Genomic DNA, 12,383 nt, shown 5'->3' on the forward strand with positions numbered 1-12,383 from the left:
CTTCCTGTCCATGCCAGACCATGCAGTCCACATGCATGATTGAGCTGGCCTTCTGATCGTGTACCCCATGTATTGTAAGTAATCTGCCATATCAATGTTGCCTTGATATCTCATGTCTTTCTTGGTGTTGCAATTTGAATGTCCAGCAGTGAATAATTAAATCAGTTTAAACCTTTCTGTTCACAGTATGCTAATTTAAGGCCCACCATTTAATGTCTACTTTTGATTTATTCTTTGTTATTTTTTCTTCTTTTTCTAGTTTGTTGTGACCATGTTTTGGGCCTTATACCTGTATGACCGAGATCTGGTGTACCCTCGGCTCTTAGACAACTTTATTCCACAGTGGCTAAATCATGGGATGGTGAGTATAATGAAATAGCACATGTACAGCATGTCTCAGTGATATACTTCAACATCTGCTTTTTAAATTTGAAATAATTGACCGGATAAATGAGACTTTGGCCCAGTTAATGTCCAATATGGGCCCACTTCACTTTAGATTTCTATGATTGCAAATAGCTACAGTCTAATTATAATAATACTAATAATAATAATACATTTTGTTTTTTCCTCTGTGCCATTCTAAACACTCAAGGACACTGAACAATAGATGAAACACACATTATAAACAAAACTAAAATACAAAAATTAAAATCAGACAGAGCAATTGTAGTCAAAGAGAATAAGCAGTCTTAAACAGACGAGTTTTAAGTTTGGATTTGAAAAGTGAGAATGAATCAATGTTTCTATGCTCAGATGGTAGTGAGTTCCAGAGCTGGGGAGCAGAACAACTGAATGCCATGGTGGTAAGACGGACGAAGGGGACAGTCAAGTGGATGGAGGAAAAGGACCTAAGGGTACGGGAGGGAATGGCAACACAGAGGAGGTCAGACAGATATGGAGGGGCGAGGCTGTGGAGAGCCTTGAATGTTAACAGCACAATTTTGAAGTCAATGTGGAACTTAACTGGAAGCCAGTGAAGCTGCTGCAAGATGGGAGAGATATGATGAATAGAGGGGGTTCTAGTAATGATGCGGGCAGCTGAATTCTGGACCAGTTGAAGCTTATAAAGAGATTTGCGAGAAAGACCAAAGAAAAGGGAATTGCAATAATCAAGACGAGAAGTGACAAGGCTATGAACAAGGATAGCAGTGGTATGGGGAGTGATGGAGGGGCGAATACGATTAATGTTACGCACACTGGGAGATGTTACTGATGTGGGACTGAAAGGATGAAATACTGTCAAGGATGACACCTGTGTGGAAGGGGAGACAAAGGAATTATCAATAACAAATGAAAAATGATCAGTTTTGGATAATATTGATTTTTGTACCTGCCCTGCGGTGGGCTAGCGCCCTGCCCGGGGTTTGTTTTCTGCCTTGTGCCCTGTGTTGGCTGGAATTAGCTCCAGTAGACCCCTGTGTCCCTGTAGTTAGGATATAGCGGGTTGGATAATGGATGGATGGATGATTTTGTACCAATGAGGAGAACCTCAGTTTTGAAACTATTTAATTTAAGAAAATTAAATTATGCATTGCATCAGTGTGCTTACCGTATCAGTTGAGGGAACAATTTAGTATGTACAGAGTAAAATGCATATCTGCAGGTCATGTTTTGTACAGTACATCTATCTATCTATCTATCTATCTATCTATCTATCTATCTATCTATCTATCTATCTATGGAATGATCTGATCAGCCAATCAAGTAGCGGCAGCACAATCCACAAAATCACGAAGAAACGCGTCAAGAGCTTCAGTTAATTTATACATGAAATTAAATTATGTATTATGTATCAGTTGAGTGAACAATTTAGTACTGTGGCAGACGGCCGGGGACCTTGCCCCACTGGGATGCCTGAATCAGGGAAGGACCGGGAAAGGGGCAATATCTTCCCTGGATGCAAGAGGGCAGCCCCCATGATTTTCATCAAAGGCCACGGATACAGAGCATGGAAGCTGTACCCTGTGGGGGGGTCCGTGGCCCAAACAAGGTGGAAGGTTCCTGAGCCCTGGAGGACAGCACTTCCACCACACCGGGAAGTGCTGCCGTACCAGGAACTGTGTACACCCGGAGTGCTTCCGGGTGCAAGAACATCACTTCCGCCACAGCAGGTAGTGCTGCCGGAAGACCATCATCAAGCACCTGGAGCACATCCGGGGCATGATAAAAGGGGCCGCTTCACTCCCTTCGAGGAGCCGGAGTCGGGAGGAGGAAGACGGAGCTTTGCGAGGGAGGAGTGGAGGCAGCTGAGGAGAGGAAAAAGGACTGAGTAACTATGTGGGTTGGTGGAACCATTGTAAATAATAGTATAAATGAACAGCGTGTGTTTGGACATTGGTGTCGTGTCTGTCTGTGGCCGGGCTACCTTGTTACAGTACGTACAGAGTAAAATTGTAAAATGCATATCTGCAGGGCATGTTTTGTACAGTACATGTCTGTTAGGGTTACACACACTCCCTGAGAAAATTATTAGGAACTCCCATACACCTGCTTATCCATGGAATGATCTGATCAGCCAATCAAAAGACTGTGGCTAAACTCTCCATAGCTGCAAAGCATTTGTGCAGCCCTGGCTCCATCAGGCAGCACATTGGTGGCTGTCAGAATAAAGGGTAAGTTTGAGACAGTTTGGAAATGTTAAACGTTACCAGCAAGTCATCCGAGTCATGTAGGTTGTCATCCGCTGTGAATTTTAGTCATGTAATCTGATGAAAAGTCAAGCAAAATAACCCCTTTTATTGGCTAACTAAAAAGATTACAATATGCAAACTTTTGAGGCAACTCAGGCCCCTTCTTCAGGCAAGATGTGATACAGAAACTGGAGTTCCCTGTGTTTATATACACACTAGGACAAGTAACAACACTGGAAAATCTTTAAGTGAGACATCTTAAATGTAAAAAATTAATAGACCCCTTCAGGCTAAGAATCATTTAACAAGTGAGAAGAACAATGTGTGGTCAAAATCTTTGGATAAGATAACTGTCCAACAAAGTCTTTTGAAGTTTCTGATGAGTTTTTCCATACAATGTGGATCTGTAGTCAGGTTGTCTGTGTCAGTCTGAGAGATGCAAACAATCCTCATATCTGGCCATAAGACCCATGTCTCTATTCAAACCATGTTGTAATGTATTCAATTTTAGCATGAGTTTGACTTCCCATTCTTTTCTCTCTTGCTGTGTTCTGAAGTTGCCCACAAGCACTGTGACTTTAAAGTCCCTCTCACAGTGTCCATGGCTGTTGAAGTGGGCCGCTACAGGAACATCTGTGTTGGCACGTTTAATGTGGCACCTGTGGAAATTCTCTTGGCGGAGTGTTTGTCCAGTTTCTCCTACATAGAGTGCAGTGTAATGACATTTCATGTAGAGAATGAGGTGGACCTCATTAGATGATCTGCAGGAAAATGATCCCATTATGTGATGTTCCAGTCAGCAGTGTGGTATAACTATATGGTCTGTATTATAAATGTGAGCACACATTTTACATCTTTTCTGTAGGCAGGGTGATGTGCCATTTTCTGTTGGTTCACTTCGGGAGCTTCAGACAATTAGTGGCTGTAGGTTTGGTGGTTGTCTGTATGCCAGGAGGGGAGGTTCAGGAAATAAATTTTTCAGTGTTTGGTCATTGTTTAGCATTGGCTGAAGGTCTTTTATAATTTTTCATACTTTTTTTAAAGTCATGTAATCTGATATCTTTGGACAACAAGATCAGCCATGGCAATTGTCAAGTTTGACATCCTCTCTGGCTGGATGTTGTGTAATGTGCCTCCAGTTTTACAGTGGGAGATGCCTGGTACACCCCCCAACCCCCTAAAAGGTATGATTTGTCAGAAGGCTTTTAATAAAGTATCATATTAAAACTTAGAGATTAAACTAAAAGTAGTGGTTTGTAGGTGGGTACACAAAATTGGCTCAAGCAGAGTTATGGTGAGAGGAACCTTTTTAGAATTAGGTGATATTAAAAGTAGTGTCCCGAAGAGGGATATGCGACAAAGTCCTAAATATGACAACGGCTTTAACAGACCTGCCATTGCTGTGTGCCAAACATTATGGTGCCCTGAAATGTGGGGACCATGTACAGAAATGTCTGCAAAACCCCTTAAATGAAAGTCTGCAATGTGCACTTTATTGACAATGTCTGAATTGTTTTATTTGTAATTGTAAAATTGCGGGACATCCTGAGTCTTCACAGGATCCCCTCGAGGTTGCTGGATATCATGGCTGGCCTGTACACTGGTACGGTGAGTGCTGTGCAGAGTGGAGGCAGAAACCTCTGTGTTTTTCCCAGTTGATTCTGGGGTCCATCAGGGGTGTGTTCTGCTCCTACTCTGTTCAATACTCGCATGGACTGGGTGTTGGGCAGAGTCATGGGGTCCAGCGGCTGTGGGGCATCTGTTGGAGAAGAGAGTTTCACTGATCTTGACTTTGTTGACGATGCCGTGATCTTCACAGAGTCAATGGAGGCTCTAGAAAGACTGTGTGAGGAGTCTGAGGGTCTGATAAAAACCAACATCCAGGCCTTTAATGACCTCTTGGGCACGGCCATCAGCAGTGTGTCTGTCTGTGGAGAGAGTGTCGACCTCGTCAAGAGGTTTACTTACCTCAGCAGTGACATTCATGTGTCTGGTGACTCTTCCTATGAAGTCAGCAGGCGGATTGGGAGAGCATGGGGGGGTCATGAGGTCGCTGGAAAGGGGTTTGTGGCGCTCCCGATATCTCTACAAAAGGATGAAGATCCAAGTCTTTACAGTCCTGGTGCTTCCTGTCTTGCTCTATGGTTGTGAGACATGGACGCTATCCAGTGACCTGAGACGAAGACTGGACTCCTTCAGTCTCTTTGGAGAATCCTTGAGTCCCGCTGGTTTAACGTTGTGTTGCTCATTGGGTCCCGAATGAGACACATGACCTGCATTGTGAAAAAGTGTCAGTTACAGCACTACGGTCATGTGGCACGATTCCCCGAAGGTGATCAGGCTTACAGGACCCTCATTGTTGAGGACCCGAGCAGCTGGACCAGGCCAAGGGAATGCCCACGTAACACCTGGCTGTGGCAGAGAGAGGGTGGGATTGGACTGCGTGTCTTCCTGAGGGGTTGCCAACCAGGATCCCAAGCTGTTTCGTCATGTGGCGGGTGCGGTAACGCGCGGTGCCAGTGCAGGCTCCCTGATCTGAATAGAAGGAGAAATCAAGGAAAAATGTGTCTTTGTCTCAAACAATATGAAGACCACTCAATTTAGGTAACTTATACCAGAACTTGGGAAAAAAAATTTTCAGACAAAACAGCACAGCTGATTCGATGATGGCCAGATATTTTTCACAAGCTTCTTTTATTGCCATTGTAGAAAAGGCTAAACTAATTTATTGTTTATATATCAATAAAATGAAGAGTGAAAAAAAAGTTTTGTCCACAGGTGTAATCCCATCTCTTTAATTTTACTTGTGTTCATTGTGTACGTGCATTGCTTGGCTGTAACAGCAGGTCCACATCGAGTAAGTCCTCTGCCGATTCCTTATTCAGGTTTTCACATATCTTTTGAAAAACAGAATGCAAACAAAGCTTTACTGGCGATTTCTTTTAATATCACAGCCATCATAAATACAAATTGGTTTCTAGGTTGTAAATATTTTGCCACATTCCATGGTATCCCATTTGTTTGTTTACCTCTGCCGCCATAGAAACTGCCTTCGGCTCACTTGCTCTTTGCACAGTCTGGTGATCGAGGGCTGTTTCTGCCTTCCAGACAATTGATTTCAATTAAAGACACATGAGTCGCCAATAAATACGGATTTTCAGCTGTTCATCACCTTGTTGTTCAGCTTTAACTGACTGTCGAGATAGATTTGGCTGCCAATGCAAGCAACTGTCATATTTAAACAATTTTACATGTGCATTTTTCTGTGTTAGAAGGCGGCTGAATAAAACAGATGGGTATTGCTAGTTGTCCATCTAAGTCATTTAACCTTCATTTCAGAAACAGGGAAGGATTCGTAGGCTGCGCTAACTGCAACCAGCACAAACGGGAAATTATCTCAAAATGGGGGTGGTTTGTCATTTCTGTAAACATGAATGGAAACAAATAGAATCACCTCGCCGTACCTGAAGAGCGCCGGGTGAACTGAGAAGTTGGCCTCCTGAGTGAAAGTTTCCAAATGGAAAATCGCTCGGACATAATGAGAAATCTTTACAGAGTGTAGTAGTCCTGCCAGCAGTGAAACCAGAATTCTGAGGAAGCCTCTTATGAATTGAAGACATAACTGTATTTAGAACAAAAAAATAAATCTTTTCATGGTAACCTGGTGTTGTGTAACATTGTGTGTATTTTCCATTTTATTGTTGTTTTTGAATTGTTACTTCTCATCAGTTTATGTAATTTCTGTTAGCATCCATCCATCCATCCATCCATATTCCAACCTGCTGAATCTGAACACAGGGTCACGGGGGTCTGCTGGAGCCAATCCCAGCCAACACAGGGAGCAAGGCAATTTCTGTTAGCATTTAAATTTTATTTCTTAATTTTGTATTGGATGCATCTGTCTCCAAGCTGTCGTGTTTAACCCAAGGTTCATCTCTTGACGCATCATTAAATTTCTTCATGTCTTTCTTGTTCAATTTTTTTTTCATTTATCGTTATCATTTATGTTAAAATTATTGGCCCCGAGCAAAAAAAAAAACTTTTTGGGGCCCTCCAACTTACTGTCCCACGAGTACTGACAGGGCAAAACTTATTACCATTATTTTAACATAAAGTCTAAATTAATAATGAACAGGCAGAATTTAATAAGCACAAATCCTTTAATTTTGTGAAAACAGATTATCTTTATATATATATATAATACGCTATCGCGGCTGTTCATTTCTCTGTCCAGGATTTTAAATCACCTGTAGCTCGCAAACCGTTTCACCTATTGACCTGAAATTTGGTACACATATACTAGGTGATGTCTACTACCCGCTTTTGGGGTGATGATTTTGTTCCTCTTTTTATTTTTATTTTATTTTATTGCAGAATCAAGTCTCGGCAGCACGCAGCAGGGCAGCCGTGCGGCGCATGCGTACGTGCATCGTTCTCATTCCCTACCGCCTTCGCAGTCACTTCCCTTAACTCTTCATATCTTTAATCATTCTTGAAGCAGATTGAACACTTAAGTGCCAGCTTAAGTGAAAAATGAAGAAAAACATACTAAGTAATTGCAACACAAAAACTAACTTAATCAGTTTTAACGCGAAAAGATGCCAACGGAATAAGAGAAGCAGCGGGCCGCTAGAGTGGAGAAAAGAAGAGCAGCTCAGGAAGCAGCAAGCGCATCAACCTCTGAGCAAATGAATGATAAACGTACAGAGAAGGATAACTAGGAATGCTCAAGTCAAGTGTGTTCACTGCATGTTATCGTGCAGTACACCGTTACTGGTATAAATATAATCAACATGATTAATGGTAACACTTTTAGTTTAGGTACTGTACAAATGCATCTGTTACTCATTTATTCTTATGTAGCAAGACCTTAACAAGCACGTCATTGTGTCTTCATAATGCAAAGCATCAGTAAAGAGTTCATTCATCTCAGCAATGTGACCGACTGACAATACGTCACTTTAGAGTGGTCAGTGGTGGCTTCATTGAGACACATTTAGAGACAGATATATCGATATGAAAGGCACTATATGATAGATACAGTAGATAGATAGGAAAGGCACTATATGATAGATAGAGGAAAGGCACTAAAAGATAGATTGATTTTAATTTAGTGTAGTAGGCAGGATAAGACAGACATATAGATAGATTTTAATTTAGTGTAGTAGGCAGGATAAGACAGACATATAGATAGATAGATTTTAATTTAGTGTAGTAGGCAGGATAAGACAGACATATAGATAGATAGATAGATTTTTAATTTAGTGTAGTAGGCAGGGTAAGACAGACATATAGATAGATAGATTTTAATTTAGTGTAGTAGGCAGAATAAGACAGACATATAGATAGATAGATAGATTTTTAATTTAGTGTAGTAGGCAGGATTAGATAGATATATTTTAATTTAGTGTAGTATGCAGGATAAGACAGATATATAGATAGATAGATAGATTTTTAATTTAGTGTAGTAGGCAGGATAAGACAGACATATAGATAGATAGATTTTTAATTTAGTGTAGTAGGCAGGATAAGACAGACATTAAGATAGATAGATAGATTTTTAATTTAGTGTAGTAGGCAGGATTAGATAGATTTTAATTTAGTGTAGTATGCAGGATAAGACAGATATATAGATAGATAGATAGATTTTTAATTTAGTGTAGTAGGCAGGATTAGATAGATAGATAGATAGATAGATAGATAGATAGATAGATAGATAGATAGATAGATAGATAGATAGATAGATAGATAGATAGATAGATAGATAGATAGATAGATAGATAGATAGATAGATAGATAGGAACTATATGTTTTTTTGGGGAGTTTTTCCTTGTCTTCTTAGAGAGTCAAGGCTGGGGGGCTGTCAAGAGGCAGGGCCTGTTAAAGCCCATTGTGGCACTTCTTGTGTGATTTTGGGCTATACAAAAATAAACTGTATTGTATTGTATCCAAGAAGACTCCAGGCTGAAATCAGTGCCAAAGGGTCTAATGTGAGTTTTCAATTGTTTCTTTCTAATACATTTTTACTTTGTCATTCTTGGGTATGGGTGGCATGGTGGCGCAGTGGTAGCGCTGCTGCCTCGCAGTAAGGAGACCTGGGTTCGCTTCCCGGGTCCTCCCTGTGTGGCGTTTGCATGTTCTCCCCATGTCTGTGTGGGTTTCCTCCCAGAGTCCCAAGACATGCAGGTTAAGTGCATTGGCAATCCTAAATTGTCCCGTGTTTGTGTGTGCGCCCTGCCTGGGGTTTGTTTCCTGCCTTGTGCGCTGTGTTGGCTGGGATTGGCTCCAGCAGACCCCTGTGACCCTGTGTTAGGATATAGCAGGTTGGATAATGACTGACATTCCTGTGTATTGAGTTTTACTTGATGTGGAGAAAAAAAATATTTTTAGCACAAGGCTAAAAATGAGAAAAAAGTGAAAGGGTCAGAATGCTTTCTGAATCCACCGTATAAACATTCAGGGCCTTCTTCAGGCTGTGTGCTAAACCCCAACTGTACTGACTTGCTTCATTTGCACGTCCAAGCAGCCACCTGGCACAGTATAAGTTCAAGAAAAAAAGGTGGGAATAAGTAATCTTGTTAAATGGTTTTGCACATTGTGATGCAGGTTCACATGGATTTGATTCCCACGCCTGTGGGTGGAAACGCAAGACACACTGTGAACGAGGACTGATATGACCCAAAGGCGTGTGAAAACCTTGTGCTGAATGCCCCTTATCTCTTGCATCAGGAGCTCTTTCTAATCTTAGCAGCAATGACTGACACAGGTGTTTAAAACTCCTGGCACGCTGATAAAAATCTTTGCAGGAAATGACTGAACTGCAGTCCGGTGTGCAGACTAATGTGTCTTAACTGTTACAGATACACAGTACAGTAAAGCTTAATTACTGTTGACTTTTTGTTCCTTGGCATTGCAAACTGTACCTTGGCATTCGTCCAGCGCCGGTCCTGTTAATACAGCTTATACCTGTCAAAATTAAAAGGCCACACTGCTGTTGACGCATTAATTGAAGGCTAGGAAATGACAGCAAAAAAAGCAGAAATAAATTTAAATAATGAAAAGCAAGCCTACTGAGCAGTTGATTGTAAGAAAAACATAAGGCAGGGGACAGGCGAACAAGTCCAAAAGCAAAACCAACTGCAAACTCTTCACCCCCTGGTCAGTATGCAGAATTCTCAAACTCGCCCAAAAGACATGTAGATAATTCCAAGTCAGCCTCGTGTGGGTGTGTGCGTAAAGCCCATGTCGCATTACACAACTTCACGGGATGTCAAACTTGAAGACTGCATTGCTGATCTTGTTGCCAAAGTATGTCAATTGACTAGGGCTGCTGTTCGATGAAAAAAATTTAATTGCGATTAATCACACTGTAAATATTTTTAATTGAAATTAACTGCATATTAGTCACAATTTATCGCATTTCCTTCAAGCATATTATTATTTTTCTCTAAAGGAGAAACAACAGGTCAGGTCAGTTTGGGGAGCATGCACCTGATACAGTGTGTTGCCGCACCCACAATACAACGAAACAGCTCAGGATCCTGGTTGGCAACCCCCCAGGCAGACACGCGGTCCAGTCCCACCCTTTGGAAATGACCCTCTATCTGCCGCAACCAGGTATTATGTGGACGTTCCCTTGGCCTTCAACAGTGAGCCGGATCACCCTCAGGGTATTGGCCAACATGGCCGTAGTGACGTAACTAACCCCACAATGCAGGTCATGTGCCTCATTCAGGACTCCATGAGCAACACAAAGTCAAACCAGCGGTACCCAAGGATTCTCTGAAGAGACGCACATGAAGGAGTCCAGTCTTCATCTCAGGTCACTGGATAGCGTCCTTGTCTCACAAATAGTAAAGACTTGGACCTTCGTCCTTTTGCAGAGATATCAGGAGCGCCACACAACCTTTCCAGCGACCTCATGACCCCCCCCAGAGTCATGAATGTCACCACCGAGGTAAGTAAACCTCTCGATGAGGTCAACACTCTCTCCACAAACAGACACACTGCTGATGGCCGTGCCCAAGAGGTCATTAAAGGCCTGGCTTTTGGTTTTTATCAGGACACTCAGACTCCTCCCTCAGTCTCTCGAGAGCCCCAATCAGAGCCTCCACTGACTCTGCGTTTCATTTCTAATACAGAACAGTTTTAATAATCGCTTGCCATTACATACTAAATTATATCAGTAAGTTATTGAATAGTTTTGTGTAATAGAAACAATAACCACCAAACACCCCACACACCCAGGGATTGCTATAATATTTGAGATTACCTATAAATATGGATGCATGACAACATACTAAAAGCAGAAACAATTACACTAACTAAAAACAAAAACATCAAATCATGGTTTGGCTTTTAACTATAATAATAATTCTTTATTTTTGTGTTGTGCTTTTCTCACTTTTCAAAGCGCTTCAGTGAGTAGGGAGCCACTTGAATCGCCACTAATGTGTAGCATCCGCCTGGATGATGCGACGGCAACGATTTTTGTGCCAGTACTCTCACCACACATGAGCGGTTAGTTGGTGAAAGGGTGAGAGATAGTTAGCCAATTAGAGACAGAAGATGAAAAGGGGTCCGAATGAGCAGGCTGTGGTGGGCAATTTAGCCTGCACATTGGGATATACCTTACTCTTTACGACGGATGCCCAGGGATCTTTAATGACCTCAGAGAGTCGGAACATCTGTTTAATGGCTCAGCCAAACGACACCATTTTTATAGCACAGTGTCACTGTCACTGCACTGGCGCATTGGCATCCACATTCAGATCACAGGCTAAGTGCCCCCTGCTAGCCTCACCAAAAGTCAAAGTGAACTTTATTGTCATCTCAACCATATACAAGTATACAGATAGATGAAATTGCGAAGCTCAGGGACCACAGTGTAACAACATGATGTGCAAATAATAAATTAAAAATAGAATTAAAATTAAAACACAAACAAGACAAGACATTGTGCAAAGACAAGACAAAGAAGTAGCAGCAATATTGACATGTAGTTAACAATATGGACATTGATGCAATGTATAGTATTTGCAATCTAGATACATAAATATAGTCAATAGATATGTAATTTAATAAATAATAAATAATAGATATAGATAATACAGAAATTATCAGTGCATGATAAGTTGTTTAAGACGTGTAAACAATGACAGGTCAGAATGTTTCACAGCAGAAGGATATCAAGAACTTTAAAATCCTTAAAGGACAGTTTGAGATTTTCAGTTCTTCTCTACCTGCACACTCGTCTTTGCAGGACAGTGGCTCACATGTATAAAAGTTCTGTTTTTAGAGGTGGTTGAGGACGTGTGGAAGGTCCCAGGGTGCAGCCTGGTGTTAAGGAGTCTAACAGCTTGGGGGTAAAATCTCTCCTGCAGTCTGGCAGATCTGGCTTTGATGCTGCAGTATCTTCTCTTGGATGGCAGAAGTGTGAAAAGTCCATGTGAGGGGTGTAAGGGGGTCCTGCACAATGCTGCAGGCCTTGCGGACACTGCGTTTGTAAAATATGTCCTGTAGTGAAAGGAGAGGCACCCCAATAATGTTCTCTTCTGTCTTCACTATTCTTTGCAGGCGCTTGCGGTCGGATATGTTGCAGTTGCCATACCAGACAGTGATGCAGCTGGTCAGAACACTCTCAATGGTGCCTCTGTAGAACATGGTGAGGATGAAATGGGGAAGACTTGCTCGCTTCAGCCGCCTCAGGAAGTGTAGTATCTTCTGGGCTTTCTTGATTAGTGATGAGGT

The 12,383-nt window shown here is 41.7% G+C and overlaps 1 protein-coding gene across 4 annotated transcripts in view; it reads left to right on the plus strand.

Moving 5' to 3' along the window:
• aig1 (androgen-induced 1 (H. sapiens)) overlaps positions 1–12,383 on the plus strand; it is a 129,044-nt gene that overhangs the window by 56,888 nt on the left and 59,773 nt on the right. For all 4 annotated transcript variants that reach the window (XR_007933584.1, XM_051919532.1, XM_051919533.1 and 1 more), the window contains exon 3: positions 260–361. Coding sequence is in view for 3 of the 4 variants with exons in the window: in XM_051919532.1 (XP_051775492.1) it covers positions 260–361 (102 nt within the window). In the remaining variant the exon portion in view is untranslated. The remainder of the gene's footprint in view (positions 1–259; positions 362–12,383) is intronic.

The sequence above is a fragment of the Erpetoichthys calabaricus genome, chromosome 15 (genome assembly GCF_900747795.2).
Source record: "Erpetoichthys calabaricus chromosome 15, fErpCal1.3, whole genome shotgun sequence".
Lineage (NCBI taxonomy): Eukaryota > Metazoa > Chordata > Cladistia > Polypteriformes > Polypteridae > Erpetoichthys > Erpetoichthys calabaricus.